This window comes from Epinephelus fuscoguttatus, linkage group LG1, assembly GCF_011397635.1.
Source record: "Epinephelus fuscoguttatus linkage group LG1, E.fuscoguttatus.final_Chr_v1".
Classification (NCBI taxonomy): domain Eukaryota; kingdom Metazoa; phylum Chordata; class Actinopteri; order Perciformes; family Serranidae; genus Epinephelus; species Epinephelus fuscoguttatus.
In genome coordinates this window covers 13,592,213-13,616,371 of record NC_064752.1, presented here as the reverse complement: position 1 = coordinate 13,616,371, position 24,159 = coordinate 13,592,213, and the positions used below count along the sequence as shown (strand labels likewise).

At 41.4% G+C, this 24,159-nt stretch overlaps 1 protein-coding gene across 6 annotated transcripts in view; it reads left to right on the top strand.

Moving 5' to 3' along the window:
* Positions 1–24,159, top strand: part of rap1gapb (RAP1 GTPase activating protein b) — a 196,806-nt gene that overhangs the window by 84,209 nt on the left and 88,438 nt on the right. For all 6 annotated transcript variants that reach the window (XM_049570218.1, XM_049566392.1, XM_049565740.1 and 3 more), the window contains one exon: positions 20,053–20,088. Coding sequence is in view for 3 of the 6 variants with exons in the window: in XM_049566392.1 (XP_049422349.1) it covers positions 20,053–20,088 (36 nt within the window). In the remaining 3 variants the exon portion in view is untranslated. The remainder of the gene's footprint in view (positions 1–20,052; positions 20,089–24,159) is intronic.

Below are 24,159 nucleotides of genomic sequence, written 5' to 3'. Positions count from 1 at the left end.
TATTAGACAAGTAGGTGCTGTGTAAGGCACAGAAAATAGCATTTTTGGATCAACAAACACGTTGTCATTAAAATGTGCAATGAGATTCTAGGAACAGAAACCCAAAAAAGTAATGTTATTCAGGAAAATGCACCCCTCCGCCGTGATCTCAACAACGCTCGAAAGGTACATTTTATTTAGAGTTTTTGTGTAAACCTGCCAGGAAGTTCTGTTTTATTACCTTTTCTTGTAGCTCAGTCAGCAGGCCGAGGCAGAGCGCTGAGATCTGAACAAAGTTAAACAATGTGGCAATCTAGGATTTCGTACTTATACATAACCCTATAATTCATGTGTGTGTCCTATGTCTGACTATGCCTCTGGTGTTTGGGGCTTCCAAGAACATACAAGTTGTATGTATGTCCATACATTTACCTCAGTTTTGGCTATTAGTGGAGATATGGGATGAGAACCTCCAAACATGAGGCATAAGTGTCAAATGCTTCAGTTTTGGAATATTTGGAATACAACTTGGCATTCATTTGGCATGAAAGGTTAACCTGTGATATTTGAGCACAGTCTCACTCCGAAGTCGTCAAAATCCGGCACTTAGGCAGTGACTTGTGGCATTGGAAACCAACGAAAAAGGCGTCCTTTTAGGTTGGCATGATAAGTGGCTGGTTTCCGGTATACTTTAACGGTGTCTGGCAATGTCGGGGGAAACGCGGTGGAACAAGAATGAAAGTTAAGAAGGCAAAAGTCCAAATGGGGTGGGCGGTAGGGGTGGTGGATGGCTCCAACAAACACGGACTTTCAACCGAGAGAGCGGTGTTAGTGTCCCGTAAGATTCTCAAGCCAAACCCTGTTCTTTTTTCCTAAACCCAACTACGTGCTTTTGTTGCCTAAACCCAACCATGTGTGTTTGTTGTAGAAGGAAAAAAATGTCAATTTTCGGTGCCAACGTTAATTTCCGATGAAAACTGAAGTGTATTTTGAAAGAAGACGATGCATGTAACAGGCAGAGCTTTACATGGTGTCCTAGAATCTCAACAACCAACGAATTCAGGGTACCTTTGCATGTGGACATGACCAAACCACCAATATGTGATGAGGTCGGAGTGACAGTGTGTTAGACTTGTAAACCCATGAGGATTGGGCACATGTAAGTGTGCATGACACATACGAAATCAACCATAGGTAGTTTTGTTTACACATGTATTAACTTAATGATTGACAGGTTGAGTCAATTGAGGCTGTTCAGTTTGATCACAGATATCCATCCCACAGAGAAAGACATCAATCTCCACTAACAGATGTTTTGTTTTTTGAGTCTTAGTAGGCACCTTGACACAGATGTGCTGCTAATATTGACTCAGGTATTAGGTGTCACACAGTTGAGGTCCACCAGATGTGATTCTGGTTAATTGGAAGCTCTTGTCTCTCATGAACAACCCAGTGGACTACCCAACAGCAATATGTCTGCGAGGTTGGAGTCGAGCCAGTGAGGCTCTGTTAACTGCAATCACTTTTTAAAATCTCATCAGGAGTCCTTCAGTGGGAGAAAAGTCTCCAATAACAACAAAGACTTCTGGTTGTTAAGGTGCTTCTATTTTCTCATTAGCGCTGTTTCTGGAGGAATACAAGTTGAAACATCAGACAGGTTTTTTTCCGCTCTGCAGTGATAATCAGAGGTGTATTTTCGATATCACCCACACTATGCGTTATAATGTTTTTGGTCAGACTTTGAAGGATGAGTCTATTTTTGAGTTTAAATTTAAAGTGGTGACCTGAGAAATTCAGGTTGATGAATTTTAGAGGTCCAGTGTGTTGGATTGAGGAGGGTTTATTGGCAGGTGGTAGTGTATAATCACCTGAAACTAGGAATTGTTGTGTTTTTTTTGGGCTCAGAATGAGGCATTTACATCTAAATTGGGAGCAGGTCCTCTGCCATAGAACCTGCCATGTTGCATCACATCAAATAGCAACGCTTGATCAGTGGCCCTTGGCATCAGATACTGATGCACTGACGCACCTTTAGCAGCGCACTTGGTGGGGGCATTTTTTGACGGCCTGGGCAACTACTGTAGTATGAAGAGCAAGAAAGTCCATGTATCAGTAGAGAGGTTAAACAAAGTTCATGCTGTTCACATCAAATGGCCACCAAAGGTTCTCATACGCACTTGGAAAGGGAAAGAGGAGCGAAGGGGTATTCAGCTGGATGCAGTCTACAACCTCACAACTAAATTTCACTAAATCCTACACACTGCTCCCTTCAGTTGCAGATAGTGTAAGAGACTCAGCTCAGGTATCATGACGTGACCTATCAACACTGAATACAGTTTCTTTGTCAGTGTCAATGTCACTATATTCCCCATCAGTTACAGTAATGTAGACACAATGGGCCATTGACTCAAGTTCAATGACTCCCATGAGTGTAGCTGGCTGATATAGCGAGGAGAGGAAAGGGTGGGTCAGTGCACTCCTACAGTAAGTGTTTAAAGTTTCATGAGAATATATAGAATAATTCACAAATGTGTTATCTTATATCTGTGTCCCCTAAAATGTGAGACCTTGACTAAACTGTCTTGGCTCTGTTTTTACATTCCTCTATTAAAGGGAGTGATGTCTGCGCGCTTAGAGTACTTTAAATTTGAGATTCAAACATATGCCGGATATGCTAGATTAGGTACCTCACTGATATGAAAGCCGATCACTGTCTAATACAGGAAACACATATCGAGGAGGGGGCAGACCTCGACACCAGCACTGATTGGAGTGGCCTGGAGTGGATTTGTCAGTATAGAGAGCAGAGTTAGCGTTAGCATAGTGGAAGTTTTGACAGCAAATATGGCAAAGTGTGCAGGTTTTGGATGTAAACTGGACCCTGGAGCTTCAGTCAGCTATCTACCAAAAACCCCACTTTAGCAGATGTTATTGTATATTTCACAACCATTAACACTGTGTCAGCCACTGCCAGTTAGCCTACAAGCTAATAAGCTATCAAACAACATAAACAAATAAAAGATGTGAATTACAGTTACATTCTGATATGTCTGCCAATTTTGGTGGACAGCAGACTCCTAAGTCCCAGTCTAAGGCCTCATTTACACCGTGAAGCGATGCGAAGCGTTCACGTAGCGCGCGCGAATGGTCACTGTTTACTCGCATTTTCATTTCGGCAAGCATGTTAACAGGTTAGAGCATTCACATTGCATTGTGCTGCTCGAGTCGCGTTGCTTTTGCGAGCAAGCTCGAAAATGGAAGAGACGTCGATTGTTTGCGCGAGTCACGAGTGAATGGTCGCTGTATTCAACAAAAAATCAACATCTACAGTGATGAGAGAGGTCACAACACACGCAAACTCGTGTTTAGTAGTAATGCAAAGCAGACAAAGACTACCTACCCATTTGTAGTGCTAAATATTAATTCTCCAAGCATTGGAATAATCACTGACGTGTGAACCTGTCCACCTGGGCTTTGAGTCCAAACTCATTTCTTCTTCTTTGGGGTTTATTGGAGATTTGCAAACACGGTGCTCTACCGCCACCAACTGTTCAGGTGTGGTTTGTATTTTGACAGGACAGCAGCAGCCACTGCGCAACACATCTGTTTGGTTTTGGTGTGAATACACGTGTGCTGCCACTATGCTTGTGGACCGCTTCGGTGTAAATGAGGCCTAACTGAGGCTGTAACATGTAGGGCTGAATCACTCTGATGTTTCCTGCAAAGCTAATGCTCGCCACCTTGATGCACAATGCTCTTTGGCGATCTTACCCTACAGTCTCACATAGCCAGACCTAGTATGTCCAAGCTTTGTTTTAACGCTGTGTCAGCACTGGAGCAGTCCAGGGGTCTCATTTATAAAACAATGTTTAGGATCCATACTAAAGTTGTATGTGCGCACAAATGCTGGAAATGGTGTGCGCCAAAAAACATTCTGATTTATAAAACCGTGCATCTGCTGCCAGTGTGCAGTTTTCTTTCATAAACCCCAAATCAACCTGGGATTGTCCACACATGGATCAGCCTCAGTAGCAGTGCATTATTTATATGTTTAAAGTGATCTGAGTTATTGCTTCACACCTCACCAGAATAATTTAGATAATCAGTGGTATCCCTCACCCTGGGATATCATTTGAAAATGAAAGTTAGATCCAATTGTGTTCACCTAACACAATTTCTTTTTCAATTTGTTATGTCGATCTTGGCTTGCATCGTGATCCGGAATTATAATAAGGATATGAAGTTTGATAAGTGATCGAGAGTTGTCTCTGGCTTTACTTCACAACAGTTTATTACATAATCCATATGTGCAGGTGGTGAAGATGTACATAAGGCGACCAGAGAAGGCAGAGTGTGTGTGGCAGCCATGGTGGTGTCCCCAGTACGTTGTGTGTCTGAAAACTAAACTCATACTTGGTGATATATGCACAGTATTAGAGGTTATTATTGAAAACTGTTGACCCTCTGTTTTGTGATTTGATGTACATTCAACAGCTGTGGTGCGCTCCACAGCCAACCACTGGAGCACACAGCCCGGCCCTCTGCTCTGCACTCTGTGAGGCGGCGCTGATGAAATATAGAGCAGAATTTGATTTGGGTTTTGAGTCAGCTCATATTTTTTACAACTGAAAGGTGCTTATGGAGAAGTTATGGCTCACAAGCACAAATAAAACGGCTGGACTGAATGTTTATGGCTCCATAAGTAATGTTTGATATGAGGCAGTATTTAAAAAGTGTGAGAGGAATCATGATACATACATACAATGATTCCTGTCACATTTAATTGCAATTCATCACCTCACCATCTGCGTCACTAGCTTTCCCCATCTCAAAATGCTCGTACACAGGTGCCCACATTCTCCCATCAAGTTTGTTTTTATAGATCACAAGTTTGTGTGGGAAGTGGTGCACGCCTCTTTTAGGCCTCGTTTTGTGTGTACACAATGGTTATTAATGAGACCCCGGAGCTTCTGAATGAAGGAGAAATTAATCTGCTTCTGGCCTTTTCTTTGTTTTTCTTTTTACTTTTTCTGTGGGAAAACCATGTCAAACAAAGTAATTAAATAAAGTTTTTTTTCATATTTAAAGACGCTGAAAGGGGACTTTAATTAATAACACCAGTTTTTTAAATGACAGCAGTAAAATGAGTGGATGAGTTTTTGTAAGTGTATCTTGGCGGAGCACAGCTGTCCTTGATCACACAGTCCTCCAAATTGTCCCCAAAGATGCTCCACTGGAGCGGTTTGATAGTTCAGTAGCCTGTTGAGAGACTGTTTTTCTACATTCATTTACCTTGCGCCAAATATTTCCCCTCCATCTCTGATCCGATCTGATAAGTCGCAGACCTCCTCCTCTAATCTCTAAACTACCACCGCCTCAGGATTCTTTGAAAGCACGCATCTGTCTGAGATCAATTAGCATGTTTGTTTCAAGAATAGAGAAATGAGCCTTTCACTTTTTCCTCTTTAATGTGTCTAACAGATTTGGTTTGTGCGCAATTGTCAACAAAATGAGTCTCTGTTGTTAAAAGCCTTGTTGTTGAAAAGGAGTGTCTCAGGGGAAATTAATGCCTAATGAGAAACATGGAAAGGATTCTCAAACAGGAACGGGTCTGAGCCCAGGCTTGGACCATCAAATTACCGGTCTACATTTGTTTCAGTATCTGTCCTTGAAGAAGTTATTTTCTTGCGGCATAATTTCCGCCCACAATTTAATGGAAATTGCTGTGAGCAGGTGATGAAGTGTCTGCTGCTACAAAACAACTACAGACAATAAACAATGAGCTAAAAACAACAACTGGAAATTATGATCTATTTGAGCAACAGTTTTACTGCCTCCTTGTTGATGTGACATTCTTTTTGTAGTGTGCAAATTTAGAGCTGATAATTACACAAAGTAGGCAAAATGATTTAAAAACAACAAATAGTTGAGGACTGTGTGGGTGCACAGCTACATTGTTTGCTGTGCGTGGATATTCAGCAAACATTTTGTTTGAAGGAGACCTATTATTCTCAGTGTCAGTTTCATACTTGTATTTTTGGTTTTTAATGTTCAAAAAACACTTTAGTTTTCTCATACTGTCTGTGGTGGAACACCTGTATTCACCCTCTGTCAGAAACCCTCTGTTTTATTTCCAGTCTCTTTAAGCCCACCTCCTGAAAAAGCCCAGTCTGCTCTGATTGGTCAGTGTTGCCGGGTCTTCCTCATCTTTGCATCTGTGCACTGTCATTGCAATTGGGGAATGACTGTAATGGAGAATAGTGGCACTTTCTACTGTGAAAAAGGGCTACCCCCAACTAAGAATTTTCCCGTCGACTAGTCGCCCGCATGTTTACAATATTGATTTGATTATTAAATGATATATTTTGGGCGGGGCAACACAATGGTTTGAGTTGAAGGTGTGAGAAAGAATAGTATCAGTAACATTGTTAACACTGTGCTACATTACAGAGAAATACAAAACCGTACTAATGAACCTTCATTAATATAGGCCTATATTTTATCTACAAGTGCACGTCACACACTGAGCGAGCCGCCTGTTAATGACGCTGTGGGCTAATGGGCATGTAGCTACTTCCATGTTTCAGATGATACGTCATGTTTGTAGTCCACCAATGAAGATGAGTTTACATATTTTTTTATTTTTTTTTATTTTATTTATTTAAAAGGGACAATGTACAGCTCAAACATAAATGTCACCATTTGATGCACCGTACCAGATTATAGCTTCAAGCTAATTCGCATCTGTAGTCCCTGTCACCTTGGGTTCGTCCTTCACCTTCTCAAAATGATCCCACACTTTGGATTTCCTGCCCGACATGTTATTAACTAGCCTGTGGAATAACGGCAGGTACCAGCCCTGGAAATTAGGGGCCGTATGCATTCTGTGGGCTACTCTTGGGCCTTTTTTGTGCCAGCTTTCAAGAGCATGACGGCAGGTTGCATCTGAGGTTGCTAAGCATCCTTAACAAGCATCGTTTGGCCTGTTTACCTGAAACCCTGAGTGCAGAGCTGATCTTCTTCCAGGCGCTGTTTATAAGTGTGTAGGCCTATCGTCCATGGGACAGATGTAAAGCTCTGGGTAGCCCTGCACTAACATGATCAACTTTCCCATATTTATCAGACTGAATATTTACAGAAGAAGGGAAAGATATCTGTCAGCTGTGATTGGTTTGTAACCTGACTCCTGTCTGACTGCTGAGCGTGGCCACTTCCTGTGTCTGTCCTTTCAAATTAAATTCCCACATGGTCCAGTCATATAGGTTTTGATTTATTTTGACAATGCACAGCTCCTAATAGAGTTTTATGTTTGTTTGTTTGAATATTTGTTTTGTTTTATTCTGCAACTAAGTGACCAATGAAATCTTGCCGACTAATGACCTTTCTGGACGACTAACATTTGGTCGACTGTGGGGGGCAGCCCTAGAAAAATCACCAATAAAAGCTTCCAAACACAACAGGAATGTGATCCAAGATCAGGGTGATATCAACATCAGCAACCACCATTACATGTTTCCCTGGTGTTAGCATGTAGCTACATGTAGCAGTGTAGGCCATGTAATGCACTTGCAGTAGCGTTCCTGGAGTAGATGACCATACAAAGAAATCTGTCGCCAGCTGCAGTCAGCTTGTCTTGAAAGTTGGAAACAGAGTATTCAGAACAGTGAAGCCTGAGGTTTTCGCTCACAGGGATTACTTTTACATACGTTAACCTCATTTGAAACATCAGGCAAGTCTAATACAAACATCCACCATTGACATCCATCATGACAGAAAATAAGGAAAAGCATAACAGGTCCCTATTAAACCTCCCACTTGTATTTAAATCCACAAACCATAGTAAAAAAAGACAAGGTCAATGCCTCCTCATAAACGCTCTTTGCACGAGCCCGAGGGCCTTGTTCGATGTGCCTATTTGGAGATTTTATGTTGTGACGGTAAAGTGAAGCTTTAGAGAATACTAATCAATGATGCCGGTGGTTTCACAGGCTTAAAATTACAGCTCTCTGGTTCCCTGCTGTTGTGAGTAAAGTCAGCTTTATGCCTGAAGACAACTGGCAACCGTTCAGCCAAGTGAAAGATTATAGGATTGTGCGCATAACCCACTGCTCTGCTTCAGTTTCCCTCGCAGGTCTTATACCTACTTGATGGTGGTGTTGAGGAGGATGATGGAGGACCCAGCACACCTTTACTTTCAAGCATTTCAGCTGCTCAGCTGCTCAGCTGTGTGTATTTGTTTTTTCATGGATCTGGTCTATATGAGGTTGTTGTTGACATTTGCATAAGAGCTGCAGTGATTGGTCCATTATTGATTAGTCAGTCTACAGAAAATCAACTTCTTTTCTGATAATCTATTCATCATTTAAGACATTTTTCAGCAAAAATGCCAAACAGTTACTGGTTCCAGCTTCTTGAATGTGAGGATTTGATTTTCTCTGTTTCAGATCCTTGCAAACTGAATATTTACCCTTGGGCTCCAGCTAATTGTGATCGGAATTTTTTCATGGTTTTTGATGTTTCATAAGTCGTGTTTGAATATTCATGACTGAATAAGCAAAAGCAAAGTTAAGAGAACATTTCTGGGTATTGTTTATTAGGGGTTTACTTAAGAACTTAAAAAAAAGACTACATCAAAATTGAGGTTCTGGTATGAAATTAACCTGCAGTCAGAGGCGATCCCAGACTCTGTGCAGCCCCTGGCAAAAATCCCATAGAGGTTGTTGAGCTGGGATCGATAATTGTCTCACTAATGCAGGAGAGACTCAGCATTCAGACACTTCTCTGTTATCTGTTAAGCAACAGCTGAAATTGTCAATACAATGAGAATAGCTGGCCCACCTTAACAGTCCACCTTGAGTGAGCCTGGTCATTTTCCAACAGGAGGCCAACTTCACTTGCTAACTTTTTTTGGGCTGCCCCCCTTAACTTTAATCAGCAGGTGACAAGTAAGACACTGGAACTTGTCTTGTGTCTTGATGAGTTGTAGCGTTTATTCACTGATAAACAGCCTCAACTGTTCACACGCGACACTGCTGTGTTTAACGTCATACTCTCTGCTCTTTTGCCGCAACCTGACTGGCGACTGTGGCTCGGAGGTAGAGTGGGTCGTCCACTAACTGAAAGATTCAATCCCAGACTCCTCCAGTCTGCATGTCGAAGTATCCTTGGGCAAGATACTGATCCCCAAATTGCTCCAGATGACTGTTCCATCGGTGTGTGAGTGTGTGTGAATGGTTACTGAATAACAGGTAGCACCATGTATGGTAGTCTTGGCCACCAGTGTGTGAATGGGTGAATGTGACATGTAGTGTTAAAGCACTTTGGAAGACTAGAGAAGCGCTATACAAGTGAAGTCCATTTACTTTAACGTCACCACAACATGCACACTTTGTCCTTTTTCACCCTCTAGCCCTTTTTACACACATTTTGCTCTATAGGGCCTCTACAAAGTTCCTCCTTTATGCCCCCTTTGCATTTTTATACAGAACCAAGCAACAGCGGCATCATTCTGCTCGAGTGTGTGACTATACACTGCATTGCTGCTTTGCGAAATGACAAGAGGCATGATGGGCATAACATGTAACACAACAGTGTCAATTTCTAGTGTGACATGTATGTATGTTAAACATACATGTGGGCATCGCTTTATAAACAATAAAAATGGCATTTATGTGTCAGTGACAAGCATTTACCGTCTCTGTTATATGGCAGCTGATCTTGTCCTCTGCTCGGAACGTAAGGAGCTCCTGAATCTCATTGTTTTCCCAATCTGCAGACATTTACAGCCGCTGTTATTCTTCTTTGAATTAGCCGCTAACTGCTATTAGCTACTTTTAAAATCTCCCGTGATGGGTCACACACAGAACACATCATCAAAGCGTTACCCCCGTGCCAACCATTATCCTATCATGCAGGCTGTTCTGTTTATACAGACACCATCTCGGCACTGTTACTACCTCCCCTGTGGGCTCAAAGGTGAGACTTCTCTGTCACACCTTTCCCAATTGTTCCTTATATACAATTGGCAAGACTGCATAACTGTGCAATATTACCTTGAACATGCAGTGTATCAGGGGCTTCTCTCTCTCTCTCTCTCTCTCTCTCTCTCTCTCTCTCTCTCTCTAGGGGCCCAACTGGAGCTTTTTGGGGCAGAGTGGAGGTGCACTTTTTGGTGCTTTTATGTATTGCCCCCCACACTTGTTTTTTGTCTCCTGATGGTGCGCCTCTGCCTGCAATCAACAACTAAAAAAAGATTTTCAATTGTGTTTTTTCGGTGCTGTTGAGACACATAGTGAGTTGATCAAATTGAGCTCTTGGTGCACTTTGATTACATCATTTAACAAAACATTAGACACATTTGTTTTTTGTAATTTTGATGTCCTTTAATCATTATTCCTTTCAGACAAACTCTTTTTGTTGCAACCCAGTTGCCCAAATAAATGTTGGAGATGATGAAACTTTTCTGGTTTAGGTGTGGTTATGTTTAAGCACAAAAACCACATGTATATGTTCAGAAGAAGATAATATGTTGCCTTAAAATATCTGGTTTTGGTGCCAGAATTGCCACAGGAAATGACGCTGATGTGTCGCTAAGAAACAAACACATTTGTAAGTTGTTGGTCTCAAACAGTGGTTTGCAGCTTGGCAGCCCTCTCGCCTTTAGGTGTCATTGCCATTGCGTCATTGATATGACATGTATTAAACATACAATGCTGACATTTATTCTGGCAGCTGCTGGTCTTTGTGTAAAGGAGGCTTTGTCGCTGTTAACGTTATAGTCAGATATCATGCTGGTGATTTCTTCTGTTGACTTGTCTGTTTAATTCAATTCCTCGCATGATTTTAAGAAGATTAAAATGTTTACCATTTGTTTTATCAGGGCGCTGCCAAGCTGCACCCTTTTCCAACAGCCAGCCAAATGCTGCATTTCCTCCCTCGAGGGTTTGCTAGTCACGTCTACTAAAGTTGCACTCAATTTTAGTCCAATTATTCTAAAAAGTTTGATGGCAGCTTGAAAATTCAATTAGCTGGTGAAATTCTGGTTCACTGCCACCTCTGTAGATCCACACAAACCAGCTGCTGTGAGAGTGGCCTGCTTTGAAATTAGGGAACATGTAAAAACCAAACAGAGAAACTGTAGATTCAAGTCAATCACAGTTCATTATAAATCAGACTTTACTACCAGTGCGCATGTTTCAACCCCACAGACTGAACTTAACAGCTCAAACAGCTCTTGGTGATTAAGTCTAGCAGAGGCAGAGTGCCGATGTAGCATAATTATTGGAGTGCTTTCGACAATCTTGTTCTGAATGAACACTTCCATCCACTCAAAGAAAGCTAGATGAATACATTTAGCTGCATCTCATATTGATTTCTCACATTTAATTTTAATTCATGGAGCTTTCTGTCTCAGCGGCTCAGTTTTGCTGTCATCATTTGTTCTGGTGGAGAAGCATGCCGTAGTTTGAGTGTAAATTTTAATCTCTCAGCTGTCAGTGAGATCTATGTTACAATCCATCAAAAGATTTGTGATTATATTACATGATGAAGTAATTAATTGCAGTATCCAGTTTTTTCAGCTCATGCAGACACGGGGAAATTCGCTCTACATCAAGGTTGTTAATCTATTTTTACGTCTTGTTGTAAGTGATCACTGTAAATGTCTTGAAAACACTTCATATACTAAAGCTCAGCAGGGAACTGGCTTTCGATTAGCATAGCAGCCAAGCCCGTTTTGTTACCTTCTACCTATTTATGTGTCCCTCCTGGAGTGAGTGTCATGTGTCTTCACAGTAGATGGAGGTGTAGCTGTTTATGTGACAGTCTGTTTTTCCTCTCCTGATTGTTAACACCAAAACAGTGAGTTGCTTGTGTCAGCAGAGGGATAATCACCAACCGTATCGCTGACTTGCAAACCAATATTTCCACTCTCAACACTGAGCAACTAACGCAGCCAACGAGCAGAGCCCTCAGCAGCAACATGCTTAATGTCAGTGTGCATGCCAAATATATTTTCTACACTTTTGTGCAAAGGTGAGTTGCATCGAATGACAGAGGGAGTGCTGGGAGTGAACAGGGTTCATGAAATAACGTGTTTGATGTCAGTGCGGTGATACTGTTTCAATTTCTTACATCATCCCATCCTCTCTCATACAAGTTTATCCAATATATTTACAACAGACACAAGTGCTGGGGTAGGAGAGAGGGGAGGAGAGACACAGGAGGGGTGGGGGAGACAGAGTTGGAGATAATAACAGGCTGGTGAGCTGGTTGGCAGAAACAGAAGGTTTCCAGTGTGAGGGCTCAGCCATGCACAGATACACATAAAAGACATTTAACAGCCCTGGTTTGACCTTGTAGCTCTGTCCTGCCACCCAGTGGTGTGGGCATGGCATTAAATATTGACCCACTGCTCCTTATAGAGTAACTTAAAGGGCTATTCCAACAATTTAGTCATTGCATTTCTGTAATGTTTAGGACTGACAAGAGTCAGATTTCAAAGAAAGGTCTTTCATTAGACTCCTAGCTTCCTAGATACCTACTTCTTTCAAACCCCATATCTCCTCTGTGTAATGCAGGCCTTTTGTTCAAAAATGTAAGTCCAAGCTGAGCTGACATCATCAGCGATATTGTTTTGACTTTTGGAAAGGTTTCTCCAGAGCTACAGAAATGTGTTCACAGGCTGAGTAGTACCAGAAGGAAATGTCGGCACTTATGTTTCTGCAAATCACGGATATGTTACATTTGTACATTTCATACGTCAGCATTTCTAAAGTGACGTAGTTCTGATTGCATGTATATGAGCTGACTTTGTCATCAGGTACAGGGGATGGTGTATGGCATATCACCTAGGCAAGATGGCTGCCAAGGTACAGACCACTGTGACCAACAAACAACAAAAACGTTTTTGTTTTTTTTCTTTAGCAAGATAGCAGCATTTCCAACCATGATTGTGCCATAATTGAGCAGAGAGTGTTTTTAGTCAAGCAGCAACCTCTGGAGCTGAAAATGACGCCAATGTTCAACAGCCTAAAACTGCAGTTCCTCAACTGGCCACTTGAGGCTGGCTCCAAAGGTGAGTCAGTCCTCATAGACTCCCATGTTAAAAAGCCCAACTTTACAGCAGAAATAAACATGTTTACAGCCTGGTACAAAAACTGATTTTTGTCTCCGTAGCTTAATTTAACATTCATGACAACTGTGAAGGGGTTGAATTTTTATATAACTCACCACATTTTATTAAGGTTTAAAGTTATCTGTAAGTAAAGGCAGTGCTGCTTTAAGTTACAGGCTGTCTGCAAAGCGTCCCCACAGTCTATAAATCAGATCCACCTCTTGCTCCTCCACAGCTCCACCCTCTAGTCCAAATAGGGTCACTCCTGGTTCCATGGCTAAAATGCCAAACCTGAGCCTTCAAAACAGAAGTCCACAAACCAGTGTGTCCATGCAGAAAGAAGAAGAAAATCCGCACACTGAATTAGAGCTCCCAGTAAGTTTTTAATGACTAAAAAAGCAACGTTTCGACCCAAATGGTCTTCCTCAGGCAACTTCAGAAGAAATTTGATTATCCAGCACCTGACCTAAAGCAGGATTGGATGTGCGCACAACTACTCTGTCTTCCACAAATCAGTGGGTGACATCACAGTAGTCTGTTTTAGGGAGGTATCGGCAGGATTTCCAGTGGTGATGATGCCACCAAACCAGGTATTTTAAGCCAAAATCTTTTCCCTAACATTAACCAAGTGGTTTAGGTGCCTCAGCCTAACCACACATTAACCACAGCATCGTGGAAATGTTAAGTTTTAACATATCAGCTTAATAATAACATACAAATGTTACATATCTGTGGTTTGCAGAATGCCAACAGTTATTCTGGAGGTTGGGTTAGTAGTACTCAATGTGATGGGTATACTGAAGTTCATGTGGAGTGGAGTGCCACTTTAAATATGAATCTACTCCTTTGAGGTGATTAATTGCGATTTCAATCAGGAGAGACAGAGGAATGAAGTAAAGATAATATTTAACAGATTAACAGATGATTTGGGCGGCACGGTGGTGTGGTGGTTAGCACTCTCGCCTCACAGCAAGAGGGTTGCCAGTTCGATCCCGGGCGTGGGAGCCCTTCTGTGCGGAGTTTGCATGTTCTCCCCGTGTCAGCGTGGGTTCTCTCCGGGCACTCCGGCTTCCTCCCACAGTCCAAAGACATGCAGATTGGGGACTAGGTTAATTGATAACTCTAAATTGTCCGTAGGTGTGAATGTGAGTGTGAATGGTTGTTTGTCTCTATGTGTCAGCCCTGTGATAGTCTGGCGACCTGTCCAGGGTGTACCCTGCCTCTCGCCCGATGTCAGCTGGGATAGGCTCCAGCCCCCCCGTGACCCTCAAGAGGATGAAGCGGTTAGAAGATGAATGAATGAATGAATGAACAGATGATTTGTGCTAATTAAGATTTACTAGAGGTCTGAGCGGCCGCAGGATAAATCACCCCATGGAGTCCAGACATTGGTGGTGGTGGCTGATGACTCTGAGGCTGCTGACTGCTGAGGCTGATGAATCTGTAAAGACTGGGCAGTGATGGGGAGGTGGAGAGCGTGCATGGTGACGGCAAGAAAGAAATATATTTAAAATGAGGAGCAGTAAGATGATAGGCTGACAGACAAGGTGTCTCGCTGTGCTATTTGTGTATGGTGAATCAGCTGATGACCTACCCAGACAATGACACCTAGAGATAGTGAGTAAGCATGCGTGCAAGGAGTGAATGGCAGGGTGAGGAAGAAGCTTACAGCCTGAGCATGAAAAGGATTGTCTTTCTTTCTTTTTGAAGCATAAATACAAAAACATTCACTTGTTCCAGTTGCTCAAATATTACATTTTGCAGCTTGTTATACAGTGTGATAGCTATGCAAGTGAATGTTTTTGATGTCGCCTTGGCTTTGGGAAAATGTGATGGCCATTTTCACAAATTTACACTTTCTAGACAAAGCGATTAATCAAGAAAAGGCAGAATAATCAGTAATGAAAATAACTGTTAGTTGCAGCCCTAATGCACAGTCACTTTATTTGATGCTGGTCCCAGTCTGCTGCTCTGCAGATTTAAAACAGTCAGTGAAGAGTCTGCAGGGGTGATGATGGTGTGGAGGTGTGTCTGGGTTTGAAGTGGTCTTTTGAACATGTGAAGAGGGCATCTAAAACCAGGTTAAAGTTGCTCTTTATGTGGATAAAACATACAGTACCAGATTGTGCACTCAGTTTTTATCTATCCCAAATTCTCCTCAGCATAAATTAATCATTTTAAAACTGAATAAGATGTCTCTCTCTATGAATATTTTATGACCCTGATAGTAAATCACATGAGATGTGCAGTATGTTTTGCCTCTGAATGCATCCCTTAATCCAAACTCTCCTTGGGTAAATCTTGGTTTGTGACATTGCTGGCAGTCTTATTTATCATTTTAAAATGTTTTTCATGAGACCCGGTAAGGAAAAAAAAAATCAATACGCCATCTCTCCTTCAATGTCAACAGATATTGGCGACAAACTGTAGGTGACTGGCAAGCACTTAACACGCTACTGGACATGTCAAAGTCACATAAGTTGTCATTATACTCTGAATTTACATCTCGAGAAATTGGGAAAGGAGGAGACTATGGATGTTTCTTTGAGGCAGATGATTTACTCAGCTGACCCAGAGGTAACCTCACACACAGAATTGAAATTGAGTCTCCCTGACACATTGCTACTGCACACTACACTTGAAACAAACTTCACTTCCTCTCTTCATCCATTCGAAGGAGACTGTCAGCCGAATGGCTTCAATTACCTTTATGTTGTTTTCGTTTTTGTTGGTCTTACTGACAAACACAGTGGGTGCCTGTGAGTGTGTTGGCATCGGATGACAATGGTAATTATTTGATTGGCTTAGCCCCGGGGAGAGGGGATAAGCGGCGATTATCAGAAGATTGATTGTCCACACTCAGCATCTCCTTTGGTGCCGCTTCACAGATATCCAGGTGGGAGTTTTTGCCCTGCATCATTTGTATGCAGGGTTTACTGAAAGAGAGAAGCAGTCACACAAAACCCCAAACACTCTGTCAATGTGATGCACCAATAGAGGGAAACAGCAGGAAACATTCTTTCTGGCTTTTTTTTTTTTTTAATCTCATGTTTCCTTTTTTGCCCTCCTGGCAATTTTACCTATGAGCACACACACTTTCTCTGTCTCCATCTGTCATTACTCGTATTAACTCATCTTTTCATCGAACAGCAACACTTCCTTGTAATTAGTGTCCTACATATCCTATATGCTTTGTTAGCTTGACATGTTTTGCCTTAAAGGGACAGTTCACCCCCAAATCAAAAATAGGTATTTTTCCTCTTACCTATAGTGCTGTTTATCAGTCTAGGTTGTTTTGGTGTGAGGTGCCAAGTGTTGGAGATATCGGCCATTGAGATGTCTGCCTTCTCTCCAGTATAATGGAGGTAGACGGCACTCTGCTTGTGGTGCTCAAAGCACCAAAAAAATACATGTGGAAAAACTAGTAATCTACTAATGGACAAGCAATAATGGGCAAGTTACTCTCAAAATGTAATATATTACATATTATTAGTAACCTTAATTTAAAACTAATAAGTTATATAACAGTATGACTCTTTGTGTACAGTAATGAGTTACTTATTACATCACTTTTGTGTTCGTATCACCAAAAGAACTAATGTTGATTTTAAATGGATGTGTCATGTTGTTTCACTATGGGCAATCAAAGCACAGAGGCTCCAGTTTATTACAGTTCATTTCAAATCCAGTGCTGCAGGTCTGACCCATTCATGCATTCACATACAGCGGTTACCACTTTGTATTGAAATCTTCTGCTTATATTAATAGCGTGATGATATCAAGCAATTAGATAGCCTTGGACACAGGGAGGGTCAGGCAGTGGAACAAAGTCTGATAATTATGAGATATGGATGACTATTTGTTGGTCTATGATATGAAACACAATAAACACATATTTAGGTTAGCACAACAAATGGAATGGCCTGTGATTAAGTCACTATGACGAGCGCAAATTAATACACCGGAGTTGGAAGACCCACCTGCCAATTCCCGGTGTGCTGGTCAGCTACAGCAGCACCAGAGACAGAGTTATGCATTAGAAATGGACTATGTGCCAGCGTTACTCTGCAGTTGTAGTGAATGTGAATGGAAACGTATCCAAAATATACTGACATCACCCAGATGTGCCGATCATCAAGATGGGGAAAAAACAAACTGGAGGCCAGACACTTATCCTCACTGCTTTCAAGCGGCCTTAGGATGCGAAATGGAATGGAATGAATGGTAACAAACTGGACATGATAACGCACACGATCACCAGCATCCTTCTATAAAGTAGCGTATAATGAATGACATGACAACGCACAGCAGCCTTTGGGGGATGTTTTTTTTCTGGTGGCACAGTGGTGGAAGTGGAGCGGTGTGGATTAGTGTAGATGAATGAAAAAGGAAAACAATAAACAGTTTATTTCTAGTGGTAACGCGTTACGTAACACTGTAAATGTAATAATATTACGCGAAATCCTATTGGTAACGCGCTAAATTACTTTGTTGCAACTAAAAAGTAATATGTCACTGCAACTTTTACTTTTGTAGCAGAGACTGTCCCCAAAACTGTGGACAAGTGACTGTAACATTAGTTCGTTCAGTGGTGCTAGGTGAGCTAGCAGTAGATGCACACTTCCTTCGGCACAGTGATACGATTGGCGGGTGTAGTTCAGTAGAAAGAAAATAGTTCCTACTAGGGATGCACCAAAATGAAAATTTGTGGCCGAAGCCGAATAAAATTAAATGCTTGGCCAAATACTGAGTACCGAATACCGAATGCCGTTGTTTAGTTTTTCATTAGTTGTTGCAGATGAACCCCCTCCAGATTAGTGTTGTCACGGTACCAAAATTGGGACCCCCTGTACGATACCAGTGAAAATATCATGGTTCTGAGTAGTATCACGATACCACAGCAAAAATGAGGCAGATGTGCCTTTTGTCATTTATGAAAAGATAAATCACTTTTCTATAATACACCAATGATATTTCAATGGAATAAATTACTTATTGACTTATTCATACTTCAAAAACAACATAAATAAGTGATGAACATAGGGGGGATCAAAATAAAATAAATAAATAAAATAAGAATCAACCAGCCACCCTCCTCCCCTGACAAGTCCCTTCATAAGTAAAGAACAGTCCCTAAAGTGCGGTGAGGTTTGTGGACCGTTACCTGCCACAAAGAGAGAAATGTGAACGGCTCGTTTCTCCTCTGACACGTCACATACCTGTGTGGCTCGGCTGTCCAGGTACTTTTGGGCAGTCATGCCACCAAGAAGAGGACATTATTGGAACCGGACTTCTCTGTCGCCAGTAAGCCTTATCTTGCGTGAAGTACTATGGCCGCTGTATTTGATAGGAATACATTCCCGTCTGTGTCTGTGACCCTCGTTCAACCCACAACCGGCGGGATTCCCCTTTCGTTTCTGCTGCTGGTTGAAATCTGTACTCACACAGCGTGCTGAAGGATTTATTTTGCTCGCACAAAACTATTTTTAATCGCAAATGCGAGTGCGGTGACGGATGGAGTATAATATCGCCACACTGCTGACATTTTACTCTGTCCGTCACCACACGCTGTTTGATTGCGTTATCAACTCACCGCTATTTTTCGGCCTTGCTTTTCACTTATTCCACCGAATACCGAATGTGTGTTTTATTGCAATATTTGGCCGAATATATTCGATACCGAATATTCGTTGCATCCCTAGTTCCTACATGAAACTGCTCACAACAAGGTCTGTGGATTATCTTGAGTAACAGGGTCATGGTTTCTTGAAAGAGACATTGCTGTTGAGTTTTTCACATGTATTTTTTGGCTCTTTGAGCACCACAAACAGAGAGCCATCTCGTCATATTTTATTGGAAAGAACGCAGACATCTCTATGGCTGATATCTCCAACACTTGGCAGCTCACACCAAAACAATCTAGATAAATACATAGCACTACAGGTAAGAGGAAACATTTGTAGTTTTTATTCGCAGGGTGAACAGTTTATTCTACCTGATGTAGTATGTGATATTTGGCCACAAACCCCATTCAGACATTTCTGGACTCCAGCAGTCTCTCTGTCTGCCTGCACAGCACATCTGCCAGCTGGCCTTTCCCATATTTGAGAGAATCCCACTCTGGACGGACTTAGCAAATGGCTGGCAGGCAGAGGTGTAGTTACTGCAACTGCAGTTACTCCAACATCTATGAAATGTTTTGGTATATTTTGAGTCAATGTTTTGGTTTTACACCCCGCACCTTTACTGTTATGATTCAGTCTCACAACTTTCATCTGTGTCATGTTCAGCCACAGCAGACAAACTCAACTATAGTTGGTTAACACAGTGGGACATATAGCATATACAGAGCCGGATTTTTCCCTCAGGAGCCAGTTCAGTGCTGACATTTTTAATACTGCTCTGCATTGGCTCCATCTGCAGTTGGGCAATTGGTAAAATCTTTGGTGATTAGACCCCATTGAGAAGGTATGAATCCATAGTCGAGGGGGTCTAGATGCTGGTGGTGGTGAAAATAAGATGAAGATGTGGAGAAGATGGAGAAGTGCTGATGGTCTGGATGAGTAGTGGAATGGGCCCCATGTTGAGCTTGTCCTGGACTCTGTATATGATGGCTGGAGTTGAATGGGGTGGAGGAGGGTGTGACTACTCTGCCTAAAATGAAAGTTTGATTGGATAACTAGAAAAGTGAGCACCAATAGTCAGTTTATTAGAGATGGCAAGATTTTATATTCATTAAAAAAATGTGTAGCATCAATTAAGAATTTAACTACATTCAAATAATGCCTACTACTCCAATAAAAATGATTATTACATTCTGTTTTATTTGTTAGACCCATCCACAATCTGGTACACATGTCTTACCTTGTTTCAACTCCTCCAGGTTTTTTTTTTCCAACGTTCATTGATGCAGAGAAAAGGAGCTGAGATTAATCCACTGTCACTTTGTTTTCTTATAGAGTTGACAAGAGCTTCTCCAGGACCAGGACCTTGTGGTGAGTCCTTGTCCTTATTACAAAAAAACAGCATTATGCATTAGGAATTTTGTTTCATGCCTGACTGCTCCCAACACTATCTCCCTAAATGTTGAGTTTCCAGCTACTGACATTTGTTAAGGTGGCAACAAAACTATTCCCTCCTATTCCAAATGACCAGAAGCAATTGTAGGGCAGCTGCAGGTCCTCAAAAAGTCTTAAAATGTCTTCAATACACATTACTAATAAAAGGCCTTAAAAAAGTATATAAATTGTCTTAAATTTAGATTGAACTAGTGCATACCCATCGGTAACTTTGTCACCTTCTACCTATCCTCAATGCCTATATGCAGTTTCACATAGATTGACCACGTCAGTGAGTAGAAAAACATGGGACAGACAGAATGACTGACTGACAGAATGACACACTGACAGTTTCTGTGATTATGTACAGCATACCATACCATGACTTAGTCATACCAACAATTAGAACAAACCCGAAAACATTGGTCCACAGGGGGAGCCACAGCGATCAGTCGCATTTTAGCCATTTTTAAGCATTTTTCTGTTGTTATAGCGCCACCCAGTTGCCAATTAGAGTTAAATTTCTCCAGTCACCTTGAGGTGTCCTGTTCTACATATCTACCAATTTTGGAAAAATCGATATGGCGGTTAGGCCTAGATAAGAAATTAGCTCTCTAGCGCCCCCATTTTGTTTGATCAGTTCAATAATGGAGGGGTCCCCTCACATTATGTGTGGTCATATGCCTACAAAGTTGCGTGGTGATGGGTGAAACCCTTGAGATGTTATACACCTTTATGTGATGAGCCACGCCCTCCGCAATATTCATTGCCTTATAGAAGCTCAGTTTTAGTAAGTTTTCCAACTTTTGCCAAGAGGGAACTTTAGATATTGGTCCCTAGATTATGTTCACCCAGTTTCATGCAGATCGCTCAAACTTCCTAGGAAGAGATTGATTTTAAGTGTTTTTCAAAAAATTCAAAATGGCGGAAAATCTATATAACTGGAAGTTATGGGTTCTTGAGGCAAATGTGTTCCTCATGAGGAGAGGCATCTCTGTGCAAAGTTTCATGTCTCTACGACATACGGGGCATGAGATATGCCCATTCAAAGTTTGCAATTTCAATTGGTTGCTATAGCGACCCCTTTGGCCAATTGATGTAATATTGCTTCATTCGCATCCTCCCATGACCCTCTACCACTGTGCCAAATTTCACATGGATTGACCAAGTCAGTGAGGAGAAAAACGTGGAAAGAGACACAGACAGAGTTTTCATCATTATATAGTAAGATAAGATGGCTCTTAAATGTTTTTTAGCCTCATCATCGATGGAACTTTTATTGTTGGTGGGAGAGGAAACACAGTTTTAACAGGAGGCAAACACTGTGTGTCTGGGTACCATACTTTGACACCAACACCTATGTGCACAACGCCCCTATTTTTGCCCCCTCACACACTCAGATCACACAATGACTCTGCATCGTTAAACTACTGTAGGACCTTGCAAGCTATGGGAAGATGGGAAGATGCAAGTGTAAGGACAAATAGCTTAAAAGAATAACAACAATCACTCATGGTGATTAAAGCCAGAGCCTGGAAATGTTTATGAAGCAAACTGCGCTGTTTGTCAAAGGTGTTTCAGATGCGGTCAAATGGGGATCAGGGCAGTGGCATTGCAAATGCAGAGCCGTATGCACAAAAAGTGTTGTCAGGGTCATTTTTACTGCTCATTTTCAACTGACATCAATACGTTTACTTGGAAAGAGTATATTTTTGCTTTTGGTGTGTATTTCCATTGCAAGTTTGGTCTGAAATTTCATTTAAAGTGGTATTAAAAAGGTCTTAAAGGTCTTAAATTTAACTTGTAGACACCCTGAGTCATGATTAGACAACTAACTGAAATCATTTAAAGCCGAATCAAACACAAGTAGAACATCATGGACAAGCTCAATTCTGTCAAGAGTTCAGATTCGATGTCAGCATTCATAATATCTTTCTGTTCCACCCATGTTCACTGTCAGCGTGCCTTTCTGTTCTGTGCTGCAGCAGTAAAAAAAAGACATTTTCCACACTTTCACAGCCGGTTGACTCAGCGTTATGAGTGTAGATACAGACTTTGATTTGTCCATCAATTTAATGCTTAGTCGGTTACTTACTGGAAGAAGTATACCGATGAAGAGAAGCTTCATAACGTTAATGTTCTCAAAAGGTGCCTTTTTAAAGTGATGACAACATGATGACCTGAGCTAAGATATACTTCAAAAAGGTGAAGGCTGATAAGACCTCTATTTTTAGAGCAATAACACCATGAGCAGACCTTCACTCGTCTTTATCTCAGTCCTGGATTTTTAATAAGGTTTTCAATTGTGCATAAAATTATTTTCTTGCTTGGAAAGCCTATCTGCTCTGATGGCTCTGGACATCTGCATATGAACGAAATGGAGATAGCACAGCTTATAATGTTGCCTACTTGGCAGGTAGTCTCACAGCAAGGAGAAGGGATTGTGTGTCTGTACATACAGGGGCAAGAGCAGATGGAGGGTGACAGGGAGCACAGGAATGTGTGTCATACCAGCTGGCCATGTGGGGCATTTGATGTCTCAACCACAAAGACTGATTGTATCACTCTGACAAGAAAAACAATCTGCAGTATTGTATATTACATATTCAGGTGCAGTCATGAACCCATGCACTATTTGTTTGTGGTGCTGTGAGTTTGTAACTTCATACTCAAGTCCATATAGTATTCTCATACCTACCTCTACCAGGGATGTTATCTTTTCAGTTCAGTTCAGTTTGTCAGCAGAATTTTGGAAAAAACTACAGGCCCAAGTTTCATGAAACTTGGCAGAAGGGTGCAGCAAAGGCCAAGAACGAACCCATTATACTTTGGAGTGGATCCGAATTACATAGTGGATACACTAAACTAGACTGCACTTAAAAACAATGGATGTAGCTCCAGTGACCTCACCCATTGGCTTGTGGAATCCTGTCTTAAAGCCATGCATTTGGCATTTTGGCCATCACCATATTGGATTTTTGGAGTCAGATAGATAGATAGATAGATAGATAGATAGATAGATAGATAGATGCTAGCTGGGTTAGCATGGTGTATTTACAGCTATGGTTAATTATGACAATGTTTAGGAAATCCAATATACACTGAAAGGCTCTTTCAGGAAATTTAAAGATGTGGGGGCCAGTCTTTGCCAATGTGGAGAAAATTACCTTTCCAGCTATCCTTGAATGATATCCCACTTAATCTTATCTATCCATATCTCTACTCTAGTTTATAAGTGAAGTATAACCAAGCTGAATATTGCTTTTTTTTCTGTGTAGGCTCCAAGTATTGTAAGATTCTTTCGGACAGTCATTCACAAGTTAAACACTATTGTCAATTTGCGTGTAAAAAAAAAAAAAAAAAAAACAATAAACAAAGTTAATTAAAAAAAAAAAACTGTGATAATACTAATGATAATTTTCGCTGGTAAAAAAAAAAAAATGGCATGAAAGCAATAAAACTGAACGTGTGACAACCAAACACTGAACAAGCCTTATTTAGGTGACCAGAGCATTACATGTAACTTTCATGACCTGATAATGCACTGAAATAGCTATACTCATGAATCTGGAGTCACGGCATGGTTACGTTACCCAACCAAATGTGCCACTGCGGTAGCAACTTGTCAATGAATGGCACCCACCTGTCACTTGAAGTGGCCACACCCCTAATTATGCAAAACCTTGAGCCTTAATAACACATTAAACAGGGGAGTTATATAAAAATTCACCTCCTGTACAGTTGTCATGGACGGGGAAATTAGCTACAGCGCCGATAACGTTTTTTGTACCAGGCTGTAAGCATGTTTATTTCTGTGGTTAAGTGTGGCGTTTTAGCATGGGGGTCTATGGGTTTTGACTCGCTCTTGTAGCCAGCCTCATGTGGCCATTCGAGGAACTGCAATTTCTGGCACTTCGTGGTAGCTTCACTTTTCAGCCCCAGAGGTTGCTGTTTAGCACATACTAATATGCACAGCATCTGATGGCATGGATTGAATGCAGCACAGGT